At 44.5% G+C, this 17,688-nt stretch overlaps 1 protein-coding gene across 2 annotated transcripts in view; it reads right to left on the bottom strand.

Annotated features, from left to right (window-relative positions):
• TSPAN5 (tetraspanin 5) overlaps positions 1-17,688 on the bottom strand; it is a 187,348-nt gene that overhangs the window by 50,816 nt on the left and 118,844 nt on the right. For both annotated transcript variants that reach the window (XM_029597433.1, XM_029597439.1), the window contains exon 2: positions 13,254-13,304. In XM_029597433.1, the coding sequence (XP_029453293.1) occupies positions 13,254-13,304 (51 nt within the window). The remainder of the gene's footprint in view (positions 1-13,253; positions 13,305-17,688) is intronic.

The raw sequence follows: 17,688 nt of genomic DNA, 5'->3' as shown, positions 1-17,688 counted from the left end.
AGGGAGAGAGCAAGAGCTGTGAGAGACAGAGACAAGGGAAGGAGAGAGCGAGAGACAGATAGGGTGGGAGAGAGTGAGAGACAGACACAAGCAGGGAGAGAGCAAGAGCTGTGAGAGACAGACACAGGGAGGGGAGAGCAAGAGCTGTGAGAGACAGAGACACAGGGAGGGAGAGAGCAAGAACTGTGAGAGACAGAGACAAGGGAGGGAGAGAGCGAGAGACAGAGACACAGGGAGGGAGAGAGCGAGAGACAGGCAAAGGGAGGGAGAGAGCAAGAGCTGTGAGAGAGACACAGGGAGGGAGAGAGCGAGAGACACAGGGTGGGAGAGAGCAAGAGCTGTGAGAGACAGAGACAAGGGAGGGAGAGAGCGAGAGACAGAGACACAGGGAGGGAGAGAGCGAGAGACAGGCACAGGGAGGGAGAGAGCAAGAGCTGTGAGAGACAGAGACACAGGGAGGGAGATTCCAAGAGCTGTGAGAGACAGAGACAAGGGAGGGAGAGAGCTAGAGACAGACACAAGAAGGGAGAGAGCAAGAGCTGTGAGAGACAGAGACACAGGGAGGGAGAGAGCAAGAGCTATGAGAGACAGAGACAAGAGAGGGAGAGAGCGAGAGACAGACAGGGTGGGAAAGAGTGAGAGACAGAGACACAGGGAGGGAGAGAGCAAGAGCTGTGAGAGACAGAGGCACAGGGAGGAAGAGAGCAAGAGCTGTGAGAGACAGAGACAAGGGAGGGAGAGAGCGCGAGACAGACACAGGGAGGGAGAGAGCAAGAGCTGTGAGAGACAGACACAGGGAGGGAGAGCGCAAGAGCTGTGAGAGACAGAGAGTCACAGGGAGGGAGAGAGCAAGAGCTGTGAGAGACAGAGACAAGAGAGGGAGAGAGCGCGAGACAGACAGGGTGGGAGAGAGTGAGAGACAGCGACACAGGGAGGGAGAGAGCAAGAGCTGTGAGAGACAGAGACACAGGGAGGGAGAGAGCAAGAGCTGTGAGAGACAGACACAGGGAGGGAGAGAGCAAGAGCTGTGAGAGACAGAGAGACAAAGGGAGGGAGAGAGCGAAAGCTGTGAGAGACAGAGACAAGGGAGGGAGAGAGCGAGAGACAGACACAGGGTGGAAGAGAGCGAGAGACAGACACAGGGAGGGAGAGAGCAAGAGCTGTGAGAGACAGACACACGAAGACATGGAGAATACAAATGCTATGAGAGACAGAGATGCAGGCAGGAAGATTACAAAAGCCGTGAGAGACAGTGAGATGAAGGCAGGGAAAAAGCAAGAGACGCAAACAGAGAGAGAGCAAGAGCTGTAACAGATGGAGAGATGCAGGTATGGAGAGAATGAATGTTGTGAGAGCTGCAGGCAGAGAGCGCAAGAGACAGAGAAATGCAGACAGGGAAGGCATAAGGGCTTTGTCATCTTTTTAACCAAGAGGAAAGCCATTTTCAAAAGCATTTACATGAATAAATATTTACCCACCTTAAAACAGTGTTTAAAAACTGCCCCCCCCCCCCCCATATTGGAAGTGAAGGCATACGTGCCGTTTCACAGTGTGCATCCTTTCACCCACAGAGAAAAGTGGATGGGGTTAGGTTGGGCAGGGAATGTTTCCTTCTGAAATCCTGTTCTGGAGGTACCAGTTTCCCACGACAAATCAGATACTTCCTGTAACCAGGGAATATTTTGACATGAGTGTAGTCATCCTTTAGATTGAGATAGCATAGGCAGTCTCCTTTTTGTAGAAAAGTGATCAAGGTGCCCAGGGAAATCAACTTGAACTTTTCTCTTTTGATGAACTTGTTCAAGGCCCTTAGGTCTAGAATGGGACAGAATCCTCTCTGTTTTCTTTGGAATCAAGAAGTAATCGGAGTAAAATCCCAGCCCTTTCTGTCCTGGTGGAAAAGGCTCTACTACTCTGGCCATTAAAATGGAAGAGAGCTCCGAGAGCAGCACCTCCTAATGCGCTGTGTGGCCCAAAGATGGGTTCTGAAGGTGATGTTTTGGGGCACCCAATAGGTTTAATCTGTAGCCTTACCGAATAATGCCGAGGACCCACTTGTGCAAGGTTATATTGGGTCATCGATTCACAAAGAACCGCAGCCTGCCCCTGACCGGAAGTTCCTCTGGCACAGAACTGGGTTCTTGGCCATGATCACTCCGGGTCAGTCAAAACCCTGTCCCACGTGTTGGCTGGGATGCCGTTTGCTGCCTGTGATGGTTGCGAGGGACCTGCTGAGCACAGGACCAAGGAGGCAAAAAGACAGCAATTCTTCTGCCCAAGGAGGCACTAACTGTACCCCGATCTCAGATACCTCCTAGAAGAGAAGAGTGTGTCCAGAGCAGGAGTGGAGAACTGCTGGAGTGTCATACAGTAATCACGTCCTTAATACAGTCTCTGAAGATGTTCTCCCCTATCCCAATGGCAGAGACCCTCGATACCATTTCAGAAACATCATAGGTCAATCAGACCTTGTGTTTACTGCACTCCAGACCCTTGGTCACCAGTGACTGGAGGGAGTCTAGCTGCTTCTGAGGAAGCTGCTCAGCCACCTCCTGCATCTACTTCAGAATACCCCACATATACTGGGCACTGAGAATGGTGCCCTGAAAAACTTTCCTTCCAAGAGCATTCAAGGCTCAAAAGATCCTTCCCTGGGGGCACCAAGGAGTGGGTCCTAGAGTACCTAGCCTTCTTGAGAATGGATTCAACAACCAGAGACTGGTGTGATAGTTAGCGTTTGTCGAATCTGGAGCATTTTGAATGATGAATTGCCTTCTTGTTTACAAGAGCCACATGGAGGAAGTTCTCACACATTCTCAACAGCAATTTCTGAAAGATTTCGTGCACTGGGACTGCCATGATCTCCTGAGGAGGCTCCATATACCGCAGGATATCCAGCATCTTGCGTCTGCAAATTAAAGGGGATGGCTTCCACCATCATCCACAGAAACCCTGCAAAGGAGGGGACTTCCTTCTATCTGGGTTAGGTGAGGGATCGGAGGGGACCCACCAATGCTCCATCATCTGAACCACTTTACTCCCAGTAGTACGAGGATTCTGACCCAGTGTGACTGGCAGGGGAAGCATCCCTGGGCACTCTGTCTCGAGCCAGCGGGTTGGTGACCGATATGGCTGGCCGGTGGGGCCTGGACCCCAAAGACCCCCATTCCCTCTTGGGGGGGGGCAGCTTCTTTTCCTGAGGAGACTCAGATAACCATTGGGTCGTTGTCACTGCCATCGTCTCCGATGCCCCTCTGTACTTCAGTGTTAGCAAAACGTCAGCAAGCACCTGTAAGGAATCAGTGACTAAAGAATTGACAGTGCTGCACTTAGTGCTGTCGATGCCCCAACACAGAGGTCCTGCAGCACCTTTTGCATAGCCAGCTGCATATCTCTCCAATTCCTCCTCGAAGATCGCTGATGCCATTACTGACTAGGAGGCAGGAGGACTAACCACTTTCTCTTCAGAACAGAGAGAAGGATCAGTGACTAACACCAGGATCGGTGGAAACCATGCGAACCTCCAGGAACCTTAGATGATGAGCTCTCCTTATTGCGGGGTTGCTTCAGGGAGTTCTCGCCAGACGCTGGACCATCCCTATGCTTAGCACCGTGCACTGATGGGAACAGATGCCGATGCTTCTTCGGTTTCCCTTGATGATTGGCATGGGTCTTCCTCAGTGCCAAGTTCAAAGAGGACAAATCAGAGGCCTTCTTCGACAGGGAAGAACTAGGGGATGGCCTGTCTCTGGGTTCCTTACTGGCCACTGACACCGAGGGAGTCGATGGTCCCTTAGGGTCGATGACTTCACTTCCATCAGTGCGGCTCCATGGTCCTTCAATGTGCAATGCTGATGGATCAGTTATCCGGAGTCCAAGCAGACATTCCATCAAATCTGAGTGGGACTAGTGTCCTTTGGAGGTCATTTCTGCGCTCTTATGGCAACCCTGGACATCATATGATGCCCTCCCAAGCAGAGAACACCTCTGTCATGGGGAATCCATGATAGATATAGTCCTCCTGCATCAGGGGCACCCGCTGGAACCCTGATGACATGGTGTCACAAAACAAAAGGAATGCAAAATCGAACTCAATGGCGATAGTAGCCAATGGCCAGCGGGCACAGATAGCACCACTGCCCAAAAGGGAACGGATTGTGGAAAGAAACATTTAAAAAACCTACCTAGGGAGACTGTTCAGGGAGACTGAGAGGCCCCACATCTAACAGTGAAGAAAGAAAACAGGAAACTGCAAAATATAAAAAAAATACAAAAATACTACTGAAGTGAGCCTCCAACCGCAGCCACCGGGCTCCACAGAAAAAGAAAGACTGAAGAGACCCCGCAAGGTATAATGCATGCATGGGCATGCTCAATGAGACTCAATTAAAGTTCTAGAAACTTTGACATGAGTTTTCCATGCTGGCTCCATCGGATGATAGTGAGGATCAACATCCTGCTGTGCTTGGAGAAGAACATGCATAGCTTCCCTTTGAAAAAATGGAGTAAAGTCCAGGGATCACTGATGTTGAATTAATGAGCACAATTACAAAGTTACCCCCTTTATGCATTTGCCAACATATGTACAAATTATCATGCCAATAAAGTTTCTTGAATCTGAGACAGAACTGCCATTAGACTTCCCAGCCTGAGAGACAGAGAGACTTAAGTTTATCGGCCGAGAAGAGCAGCTCAGCTCCAGACCCAGTGACGATTTCTGTCCTCCCCATGTGCTGAACACTGGCCATTAGAGATGTGAATCGGAACTGATATCGGATCCGATTCTGGTTCCGATTCACATCTATAGAGATGTGAATCGGAACTGATATCGGATCCGATTCTGGTTCCGATTCACATCTCTACTGGCCATTATAAATAAATGTCAATTTCAATGTTTTTTTAGGGGTTTTTTTTTGTTTTTTTTTTAATAAATCATCTTCACAGCCTTTACACAAGACTGCCTAAAGCAGTGTAAATAAAGCAAGCAGAGCCTGGTCAAGTCTGGCCGTGAATTGTGGTGCTGCCTTCACGCCCCAGCCTTGCATTTGGGGTTGTCTCCTCAAGATGCTCACTGATTTGTGGTTTGGGGTGGGAGTGGGGTAGTTGTGGGCTTGTGGTTATGTCCCACATTCACACTGGCTGAGTATATATTGTTGGAATCCAGAGGAGGGAGACAAGGAGATAACTCAAAGTGCTGCCTACTACATAGACTTCCACAGTGGGGCAGGGTATTAACTTTTACAGAGACCAACCAGTTGCACAGGAAGTAAAAAACTGGAGGTGTCAGCTTTGAGAATATATTTTATTTGTATTTTTGAAAATATAGTATTTATGGTAAAAAAAAAAAAAAGGCTGATTTAATAATCATAATAATATGCCGTGAGCCTCTCCCTGCCCTGCTCTTTCCAACCCATTTTGGTTCAGCACCCCAACATCTTACTAGAGGTCATGACATGAAACTCCAAGGGAGAAGACTCAGAAACAATGTCAAGAAATATTTTTTCATGGAAAGGGTGGTGGGTGCATGGAATGGTCCTCCTAGAAGATGAGAATGGTAACGGAATTCAAAAGGGGTGGGACAAACACAGAGGATCCCTGCTGGCCAGAGAATGGAACTGAAGAAATGGGGGAACTTTTCTGCTATACCTTTAGTTTACATTTAGGCTTGAGGGGTGGCCTGCACAGAGCAGCGGTTGCTACTAACCTAAAACTAAAGAAAAAAAAAAAAAAAAAGATAAATAAATTGCTGGGCAGACTAGATGGACCATTTTGGTCTTTATCTGCCGTAATTCACCAAATTTCTATGTATGTTTGCCACTGCCCAAAACCATTGCTGGCCTCTGTGGAAAATACTCTTTCATCAGTGGTGCGCATACCATTCTACAATCAGTAGGTGGTGGCAAGATTCCTAGAAAGCCATGCTACTTCAAAGACTGCCAACGGTGACAAAAAAAACAAACTGTAAAAAATGCTGATTTGAGGTTGCCATGTGTGCAGGTCTGCTCTGCGATTTCCAGGTTACGCATGCAATGGACCTTCCCGCCTGCCAATTTCCAAATGATGAAAAAGATAAATATTCACATTAATGAGAGTAACACCGCTGGCATTTACAGGCAAAAAAAATAAAGGATGTGGAGATTAGTGTGCTTTCTTTCACGTGCGAGGAGGCGGTTGCATGCTTTCCATTCTGAATGTGAATTTTGCCCACATTCGTTTGCTGTCAGGACGTGCTCTTCCATGTACTGAAGTCATAATCAAGCAATCGGATGGCTGTTTCCAAAACACTGCATGTTAATTGTCATATTGCTTAGTGACTTCAGATCCACAAGTGAAAGAATACACCCAAGCATTTTAGTCTCTGAGCATTAAAAAAAAAAAAAAAAGAAAGATAATTATGCTGACCTGGAAACTAGAGCGATAAGACATGGCAGGGGAGTCAGATAGCACTCAAATAGCCACAGGAAGCAAAGCAATAGTCTTATTTTTATTTGCTTGCAAGTCACTTGATTTAAGTTCCCCCCCCTTAGGCTCAGCTTTCTCCCCTTCAGTGCCTAAAATCCCATCAGTCTAAGTGCAAGTCTGTAGCAGAGACGCCTAACAGCAGTAATTCTTTATAATTATTTCCAGTACACCTCAAATATAAAATCTGGAACAAAAATAGAGGAGCTTGACAATTCCGTTTGGAAGTGATAATAGGTAGATAAGCTCCCCAGAGGGGGGAAAATTAATAAGAGGAATTCAGAGGTATTGCTGTCATTCACTGCTCCATGCTCTTTTACAAATGGTGCTGCCCAGACAAATAATCTGCTCACTCTGGAGGGGGGAGGACAGGTGGATGCTGTTTAGCAACAGTCAAAAGGGAAAGCCAATTCTGGACCAGCCTGATGGCCCTGTATGCCACGATACCTTCTGAGAAATCCGACTTTGCGTTTAGACCCTCCGTGTGCCTACCTACGCTATCACCACCGTATTTTGTGTGCTTTCCTTCCATTCAGACCATGGTGTTATCCTACACCATATCTGATCTGTTATAACACACTTTGAGTTCTCTTGATGGAAGAGCGTGAATGATGATGATGTGCAAAACTGAGACCTGGTGCTTTATAAAATTGTGCTGGCTGTACGTGTGCACAAGACACCTGTACGGAATATGATCAGGGATTCTGTTCATCTCAGTTTGAATCTGTTTATTTCTAATATATATATATGCACATACAAAATATGTGTTCTTATCTTCTTAACTGAATATAAGAACATAAGATTTGCCATGCTGGGTCAGACCAAGATCCATCGAGTCCAGCATCCTGTCTCTGACCGTGGCCAATCCAGGTAGCAAGTACCTGGCAGATCCCATAAAGTAGATCTAATTCCTGTGACTGACTCCCAGGGACAGCAATAGCTTTCTTTAGTCTACCTGGCTAACAATGTCTTATGAACATTTCATCCAGGAACTTGTCCAAACCTCTTTTCAACTCCGCTATGCTAGCTGCCTTGACCACGTCCTCTGGCAACAGATTCCACAGCTTGATAGTGCGCTGAGTGAAAAAGTACTTTCTACAATTTGTTTTGAATCTCCTGGTTGTTAGTTTCATGAAGTGTCCCCTTGCTTTAGTAGTATTTGAAAGGGTAAATGCCCATCTTATTTACCCCTTTCCACCCCAGTCATTATTTTATAAACTTCTATCATGTCCCCTTCTCAGATGTCTCTTTTCCAAGCTTGCGTAGCCTCTCATCATAGCAGAGCTGTTCCATTTCCTTTATCATTTCTGTCACACTCCTCTGCACCTCTTCTAGGGGGTCACTATGTCTTTCCTGAGATCGGGTGATTGGAACTGCACACAGTACTCAAGGTATGGTCAACACCATTGCTTGATATTTTCTGTTTTATTTTCCATTCCTAACATTCTATTTGCTATTTTGATCGTCACTACAGACTGAGCCGGGGAATTTAACAGATTGTACACAAAGACTTCAGTGTCCTTTTTCTGGGTAGCGACTCACAATACAGAACTCAGCATTGTGTACCTGTAATTGAGATTATTTTTCTCTGCATGCAACACTTTGCACTTTTCCACATTAAATTTCATCTGCCATTCAGTTGCCCAATCTTCTAGTTTCACAAGGTCCTTTTTGTGATTCCTCGAAATCTGCTGCTGTTTTGAAAGTTTGAATAAATTTTGTCTCATCTGCAAATTTGATCATCTCACTCATTGTTCCCTTTTCCATATCATTTATGAAGATGTTAATTAAACAGCATCGGGTCCCAGAACAAATCCCTGTGATATCTCACTAATGATCTTTCTCCATTTGGAAAATTATTTAGTCTTACCTACTATTTCCGGCCTTTTAACCAGTTACCAATCCACAACAGAATACTGTCTCCTATTCCATGACTTTGTAATTTCCTGAGGAGTCTCATATAGGGGACTTTGCCAAATGCTTTCCGAAAATCCAAATATAGTGTATCAAGCAGCTCATCTTTATCTATGTTTATTTACACCTTCAAAAAAAATCTAAAAAATTGGCAAGACAAGACTTCCCTCTTGCTAAAACCAATTGACACGTCCCCATTAAACCGTTTCTATCTATATGGCCAGGGATTTTGTTTTTAAGAATGGCTTCTATCATTTTGCCCAGCATAGACATCAGGCTCACCAATCTATAGTTTCCCAGATCATCCTGGAACCCTTTTTAAAAATCAGCTTCACACTAGCCACCTTCCAGTCTTCAAGAATCATGGCAATTTCACATGATAGATTATAGATTACTAGTAACAGGTTAGCAATTTCATATTTTAGTTCTTTTAAAACTCTGGAATGGATGCCATCTAGCCCCGGTGATTTATTACTTTTTAGTTTGTCAATCTGCTCTATTACATCCTTCATTGTCTCAGATATTTGTTTTAGCTGCCCAGAATCTCCATTAACAAACTGTTTTTTTGCTGTCCTATTTATGGAAGGAGGTCATCCCTACTTATTTTGGAAACAAACATGAGGTGTTTTCTTTTCATTTACTATTTCACTTTCTTAATAGATTCACAAAATAATGTAAATCAAGAAAGCTTCACCAAATTGACTGAATTTAATATCAAGCAGTTCATCTACTATATAAGAATAATCTCCCATATCAACAATAGAAGCCAAGCCCAAAATTAAGGGAGGAGGAGACAAGGAAATAAGAAAAACAAATTATAAGAAACCAATTACACAAAGAAAAAAAATAGCAAATTGAGTTTTATCTTTTGTTGCAGGGTGGGAAGAGAGTCTAAGGGTTTTAGGGAACAGCCTGAAGTCTGTTTCTTGGATTTCAAAGGCTTTGGGAAGTAACCTGAACTTTATGTTTTGACTTCCAAATTTGAACCATGGAGATGGAGATACATTTTGTTTCCCTTAAAAATAGTTGAGTAGATATGGTTTCCAAATATTGACTCCAAAACCAAGCATTAACTAAAGCCCTGAACATAATCACAATTTGCAAAGCTAGAGATTTTTGGTACATTAATCTTGCCACCTAGCTCTAACCCGTTTCAGGATGTGAATTCATACCAAACCCCTCCCCCCATCAGTGGGCCCTAACTCAAACACTGCCAAGTGCCCCCATGGCAGCAGAGCTTCAGGGTTATCTTAGGGCCCCTTGTCTCTCAAGAGCACTGCATTTATCTCACTTCCATGAAGCTTCAGTGGAAAATTGTCATTTTTCTGGTTAACAGAAAAATTAAAATTTGGATTTCTGATCGTTCAAAAATGCTAAATATGGAATTGTACCTCTGAGTCGTAAAATCAGAGCTATACAGCATTACTGACTACTGTACATCTGTGTTATAAGACATTACTCCATGCTGCCTAATTGCCGTCATTTTGTTGATATAATTATTAATTGTACAAATAAGACCATCTGAGCTGATTGGGAAAGTGCCATCATAACATGCTTAAGACATATGTGGGAAGCCACATCACTGCACTGCAATAATTTATTGAAAAAACAGATCTGATATTGTTTGGTTCCTTTCCAAAAGATGACTAAAAGCTGGCTCCAGCTCTGTGCTTTGCATCTGTAAACACATCTGCTCTATACCTAGCACTAGGACGTAAAGCATAAAGGTATGATATGTCCACTGTACTGACTGCTGTGATGGAAACATTCTGGGGCATCCCTGGCACAACAAAGGAGCAACCTATCCAGGGTTTCATGTTTTAGCTAATAAAGGAGACGGGAAAGAAGATCAATTCCGTCAGGTCAAATTACTCTTAAGAGCCAACCAGCTTCAGAAAACCTTCACTGCACAACATAGATGTCACCTAATACGTAACATTTTTTGATGCTTTTTATTTTTCCCAAATATATCCTGTAAAATACAGCAAACTCCCAATATGAGATGTACCCTTGGCACAGAAAACAAGAAACACAAGTCCTGCCTCTTTCCCGGACTGTTGCTTCTTTTATATTTTGCTAATTGTTAAACTGACCTTCTAAAAGATAGTTCATTAAAAGCTTGGTCGACATTATGAGTAATAAAGCATGACGAGGCTTAGCTCGACCTGCACTCTAGGGTACACTATTCAGAAAGTATAGCAAGGATAGCCAGGCCTCACCACTGTCAACTGGTTACAGACACACATTCCAATTTTAAAGTGTTTCAGTTCAATATTGATCTCCTGACATTTACAAACATCAAGGCAAGTGCCATTTTCAACAGGATTTACCACCATTTGTTTTATTTTGATAATGCCCCTGAAGCAGGCTTTCATGCTGAAACATGGCCATTTTGGGACTTCCATTTTAATTCTTGGAAATGGTTAATTTAATTTAATTAAGGCCTATTTTTGTCTCACATAATAGTCTGGGATTTAGCAGTCCTCCTAGACCGATGGATATCTACACATGTGGGTGTATAAGTGCCTGAGACTTAATATTAATTTATTCACTCCTTCACTCTCTGCTGATTGGTCCTTTCATTGACATGTGACAGTAATGGACCAATCCCCCTTTCAGAAGGCTGTGCTGAAAGGGGATTGGTCCTTTCATTGTCAAGTGTCACTGAAAGGACCAAGCGAGAACCGTCCCTGCTAGAGGAGGATCTCCAGTAGGGGTTCCAGGTCTGGAAGGGGCATTTGAGGTCTGGCAAGGACTGTTTTACACATGGACTCAAAAAGGCCATTTCAAGTAGAGGACCCCTGGGTCCAACCCAGACTGCTTGGCCCAGCCGTCCAGACCTTGGGGGGGAGCTTTGGTCAGGTCAGCACTGGGGGCACACAGCCACATCTCCTGGATGCTCAATGTTTTTGAGTGCTAGAGACACACAATTTATCCCTAGCGGGTCCTTTTTAATGCACCAGTTCATTTAAACATTACATTGGGCATCCAGGAGAGATGGCTGTGCGCGCATTAGGAAAACGGGTGCTCAATAATGAGTGCCTGTTTTACCACGCGTGATACTGCATCAGCCCCTCAGTCATCTCTTTTCCAAGTTAAAGAGCCCTAATCTGTTTAGTCTCTCTCTGTAAGGACGGTTTTCTATCCCTTTTATCATTTTTGTCACCCTTCTCTGTATCTTTTCTATGTCTGCTATGGCTTTTTTTGAGATGGGGTGACCAGAACCGTACACAATACTCAAGGTGCAGTCATAGTATGGATCTGTATAAGGGCATTATGATATTCTCAGTTTTGTTCTCTATTCCTTTCCAAATAATTCCTAACTTTTTTTTTTTTTTTTTTTTTTTAAATCACCGCTGCACGCTGAGCCAAAGATTTCACAGTATCTTCCACAAGGACTCCAAGGTCCTTTTCCTGGGTGGTGACACCTAACACAGAACTCAGCATCGTGTACCTGTAGTTGGGATCATTTTTCCCTACATGTGCATTACTTTGAACTTGCTCACAGTACCTTGCATCTGCCATTTAGAAGCCCAGTCTCCTAGTGTCATAAGGTCCTTCTGTAGTTACTCACAATCCCCTGTTGTTTTAATGATCTGGAACAATTTTGTGTCATCTGCGAATGCGATCACCTCACTTGTCATTCCTTTCACCAGATCATTTATGAATATGCCGAACCGCGCAGGTCCTGTACAGACCCCCGGGGCACTCCCACTAAACTACCTCTCTCCATATCTGGAAAACTGACCATTTAGTCCTACTCTTTATTTCCTGTCTGTGTATCCGGTTACCAGTCCGCGATGCAATGCTCCTGATCCCATGGCCTCTCAATTTCCTGAAGAGTCTCCCCATGAGGGAATTTGTCAAATGCCTTCTTGGTGCTTTTAGTGGTGGGGGCCCAGCTGGCCTCAGATCACTAGAGACAGTTCTTTTTCTTTTTTTTTCCTTTTGGGGGTTAGGCTGCGGTTCGGGGGGGGGGGGGGAAGGGGCCAAATTAAAGTAGCTGTGGGCTAGCACCCAAAGTATTTTGGAAGGATGGGGTAGGAGACTGGGGAATCAGGTCTGAAGGCCCAGAAAGCATTTTTATTTACACTAGGCTTCATTATACTCTGAATATAGCCAGTTACGTATCACGTGATCTGGATACACATGCCCAGATAACTTTAGGACAGCTCGAAGGCAGTCCTAGAGCTACCCGGCTAACTTCACCGGATGACGCTGGATATCGGCAGACTTAGCCGGATAACACCTCTCTGCTGTGGAACGCGCCCAGCTCACCCTGGCTTATCCGGATAAGTCAGATAAGTCGGCGCAGTGAAACAGACAGGACTTGCAAAACCCGCTCTTTGTCCGGCCAAGTCCCAAACTTGGCCAGACAAATGCTTTTGAATATGGACCCCTCAAAAGCCTTAAGGGCCTCAAAAGACTTTACCTTTCTTCCCAATCAGGAAACAGCCTGGGAGCAGGGGGGGGGGGGGGAATCACAACTCGGTCCCAGTGCTCTCGAGTGAGCCCCTAAGCCCCTCTCCCCGGTGGAACAGAGGCTACACAGTTATTAAAGATGAACTTAATGCTCTGGTTACATGTTTCCCACTACTTTCCCACTACTCTAAGCTTTTGCCGTTTAAATTACTTAGTTATTCCTACTGTTATTTATGTATTAGTTCATAATTATTATTAACTTGTTTTATGTACAATGTTACTACTACTGTTAGTTATTTATATTTTAGTTCATAATTATTACCACCTTGTTCTATGTACAACGCTTTGACGTTTTGTTTTTGTTTCCTGTAAACCGACGCGATATCCTAGGATGAACGGCGGTATATAAAAACCATTAAATAAATAAATAAATAAATAAATAAATAACTGTTACTTACTTTTTCACTCCACGCCCAGAGTCCAACTCCAAGAAACGCTATACCCAGAAACTGAAAGGAAACACAAGATATCAGGATAAGCACTGTGAGCCAGTACCCAAGCAACATTTCATAAATTCTCCCATTCTTTCTTCATAGTTTTAACCTTGGAGGCTTAAAGTGGTCCCTGGATGTTCATTAGTAACTGGAAAGTCTGATATTTGGCAAATTGGGAGGTTACATTCAGATGCCACACAACTGTCCTTCCCTTTCATTTTTTTCTTGCTGCCCTTGCCACATAAATTGCTGGAGTCTTGGCACAATCTCCTGCCATTTACACGCCAGAGGGCTACAATTCAGTGCTACTGTCTTGCATCCATGGGGCCCCTCTCATGCGGCAATACAGAAAAGATAGTGCATTAGCATACAGCGGTTTCCATTTTGCATCCTCCAAAAAAAACCCAATAGGACCCAGGGCGAGCAACTCCTGTCAAGCTGCCCCACTGACAGCATTATGCCGCATTACTGGGAAGGGAAGAGTTCAATTCCAAGTGAGTTTTAACGTCTCCTGTTCTGTGAGCCATTGAGGGGTTTTTTGCATGTGAGGAAAGGAAAAGAGGAGAGAAATGCCACCACTATGCCGGTCTGAGGCACGTGCAACCAGACTCTGGTCAGTAAGTGCCTCTGCTTCTACTGCTCGCTGGCTCAGAAACACTCGCGATCTCCACAATGCCTCAGTAGCTTAGCGTGTACAATAGCCTCTCGGCTATTGTACACGCATCATACCCTCCCTTCCCTTCCAAGGGATGGTCCTGTCTCCAAACCTCATCCCTCAGTCCCCAACTCTCTCTCCCCCCCCCCCTTCCAACCCCCATCTCAGTCCCCACTCTCTCCCCTCTCTCCTTTGCGAAGGGCAGCCTTGCCTCCCAAGCTCATTTCTCAGTCCTCTCTCTCTCTCTCACCCCCACGTTATATTTCCCCCACCACACCCGGATCCCCGAGTCCCCAGTTTGAAGAAATACTCTTCCAGCCACCTGAGGGTCTCGTTCTCTCCCTTCCCCCTCAGCCCCATCACCAGGAGAGCAGAGCCAGCAGAAAGATCCCTCTAGCTATTCCTGCCGCTGCCGGCTCCTCTCCTTGCCGTGCCAGCTGTTCGACCGGTGCAGGAGGAGGAGCCCATGGCAGTATAAATCGGTTAGAAAGCCCGACCTGCTGCCCTCACTCTCTTCTGTAATTCTGCCTCTCACACTGGTGGCTCCAGCAGGCCAGGGAGAACAGCGACAGCGGTGGGGCTTTTGCCCTCTGTAGGCCGGCTTGGAGGGGGAAGGAGGCAACACCGGTAAATTTTCATTTGGCGAAAGCACACAGTGATGACGGAGTCAACGACACGTACATATAGAATAACATACAATATAAAGAATGTGTGGCCAGACATAAACCACTGATCAATACATCATCAATGAATTTGTTATTATTTTTTTATATTAACAGAACCACATAAACAAGTAACACATGAACTAATTAGCACAAGGGACTCTTACAGTTCAGAGAGAGGCCCCCGACACGGCCATGTTTCGCATCAGGGCTGCGTCAGGGGGGATAGACAGATGTTCATATCTTAAAAAATGTCAAGTGGAGCTTCCAAACAGGGAGAGATCTAAAAAGTGGAAATTAGCAAGAGTGGAATCTGAAAGAACATGAGAGAGACTTCGGGAAGTACATGCTGGTATAGGGTCCATTCTCAGGTGAGATATTTATAGAGACTTCGGGAAGTACATGCTGGTATAGGGTCCATTCTCAGGTGAGATATTTATAGAGACTTCGGGAAGTACATGCTGGTATAGGGTCCATTCTCAGGTGAGATATTTATAGAGACTTCAGGAAGTACATGCTGGTATAGGGTCCATTCTCAGGTGAGATATTTATAGAGACTTCGGGAAGTACATGCTGGTATAGGGTCCATTCTCAGGTGAGATATTTATAGAGACTTCAGGAAGTACATGCTGGTATAGGGTCCATTCTCAGGTGAGATATTTATAGAGACTTCAGGAAGTACATGCTGGTATAGGGTCCATTCTCAGGTGAGATATTTATAGAGACTTCGGGAAGTACATGCTGGTATAGGGTCCATTCTCAGGTGAGATATTTATAGAGACTTCAGGAAGTACATGCTGGTATAGGGTCCATTCTCAGGTGAGATATTTATAGAGACTTCGGGAAGTACATGCTGGTATAGGGTCCATTCTCAGGTGAGATATTTATAGAGACTTCAGGAAGTACATGCTGGTATAGGGTCCATTCTCAGGTGAGATATTTATAGAGACTTCAGGAAGTACATGCTGGTATAGGGTCCATTCTCAGGTGAGATATTTATAGAGACTTCAGGAAGTACATGCTGGTATAGGGTCCATTCTCAGGTGAGATATTTATAGAGACTTCGGGAAGTACATGCTGGTATAGGGTCCATTCTCAGGTGAGATATTTATAGAGACTTCAGGAAGTACATGCTGGTATAGGGTCCATTCTCAGGTGAGATATTTATAGAGACTTCAGGAAGTACATGCTGGTATAGGGTCCATTCTCAGGTGAGATATTTATAGAGACTTCAGGAAGTACATGCTGGCATAGGGTCCATTCTCAGGTGAGATATTTATAGAGACTTCAGGAAGTACATGCTGGCATAGGGTCCATTCTCAGGTGAGATATTTATAGAGACTTCAGGAAGTACATGCTGGTATAGGGTCCATTCTCAGGTGAGATATTTATAGAGACTTCGGGAAGTACATGCTGGTATAGGGTCCATTCTCAGGTGAGATATTTATAGAGACTTCGGGAAGTACATGCTGGTATAGGGTCCATTCTCAGGTGAGATATTTATAGAGACTTCAGGAAGTACATGCTGGTATAGGGTCCATTCTCAGGTGAGATATTTATAGAGACTTCGGGAAGTACATGCTGGTATAGGGTCCATTCTCAGGTGAGATATTTATAGAGACTTCAGGAAGTACATGCTGGTATAGGGTCCATTCTCAGGTGAGATATTTATAGAGACTTCAGGAAGTACATGCTGGTATAGGGTCCATTCTCAGGTGAGATATTTATAGAGACTTCGGGAAGTACATGCTGGTATAGGGTCCATTCTCAGGTGAGATATTTATAGAGACTTCAGGAAGTACATGCTGGTATAGGGTCCATTCTCAGGTGAGATATTTATAGAGACTTCGGGAAGTACATGCTGGTATAGGGTCCATTCTCAGGTGAGATATTTATAGAGACTTCAGGAAGTACATGCTGGTATAGGGTCCATTCTCAGGTGAGATATTTATAGAGACTTCGGGAAGTACATGCTGGTATAGGGTCCATTCTCAGGTGAGATATTTATAGAGACTTCAGGAAGTACATGCTGGTATAGGGTCCATTCTCAGGTGAGATATTTATAGAGACTTCGGGAAGTACATGCTGGTATAGGGTCCATTCTCAGGTGAGATATTTATAGAGACTTCAGGAAGTACATGCTGGTATAGGGTCCATTCTCAGGTGAGATATTTATAGAGACTTCAGGAAGTACATGCTGGTATAGGGTCCATTCTCAGGTGAGATATTTATAGAGACTTCAGGAAGTACATGCTGGTATAGGGTCCATTCTCAGGTGAGATATTTATAGAGACTTCAGGAAGTACATGCTGGTATAGGGTCCATTCTCAGGTGAGATATTTATAGAGACTTCAGGAAGTACATGCTGGTATAGGGTCCATTCTCAGGTGAGATATTTATAGAGACTTCAGGAAGTACATGCTGGTATAGGGTCCATTCTCAGGTGAGATATTTATAGAGACTTCGGGAAGTACATGCTGGTATAGGGTCCATTCTCAGGTGAGATATTTATAGAGACTTCAGGAAGTACATGCTGGTATAGGGTCCATTCTCAGGTGAGATATTTATAGAGACTTCGGGAAGTACATGCTGGTATAGGGTCCATTCTCAGGTGAGATATTTATAGAGACTTCAGGAAGTACATGCTGGTATAGGGTCCATTCTCAGGTGAGATATTTATAGAGACTTCAGGAAGTACATGCTGGTATAGGGTCCATTCTCAGGTGAGATATTTATAGAGACTTCAGGAAGTACATGCTGGTATAGGGTCCATTCTCAGGTGAGATATTTATAGAGACTTCGGGAAGTACATGCTGGTATAGGGTCCATTCTCAGGTGAGATATTTATAGAGACTTCAGGAAGTACATGCTGGTATAGGGTCCATTCTCAGGTGAGATATTTATAGAGACTTCAGGAAGTACATGCTGGTATAGGGTCCATTCTCAGGTGAGATATTTATAGAGACTTCAGGAAGTACATGCTGGCATAGGGTCCATTCTCAGGTGAGATATTTATAGAGACTTCAGGAAGTACATGCTGGCATAGGGTCCATTCTCAGGTGAGATATTTATAGAGACTTCA

The sequence above is a fragment of the Rhinatrema bivittatum genome, chromosome 1 (assembly GCF_901001135.1).
Source record: "Rhinatrema bivittatum chromosome 1, aRhiBiv1.1, whole genome shotgun sequence".
Lineage (NCBI taxonomy): Eukaryota > Metazoa > Chordata > Amphibia > Gymnophiona > Rhinatrematidae > Rhinatrema > Rhinatrema bivittatum.
The sequence above is the reverse complement of the archived record's forward strand: the minus strand, read 5'-3'. Positions and strand labels throughout refer to the sequence as shown.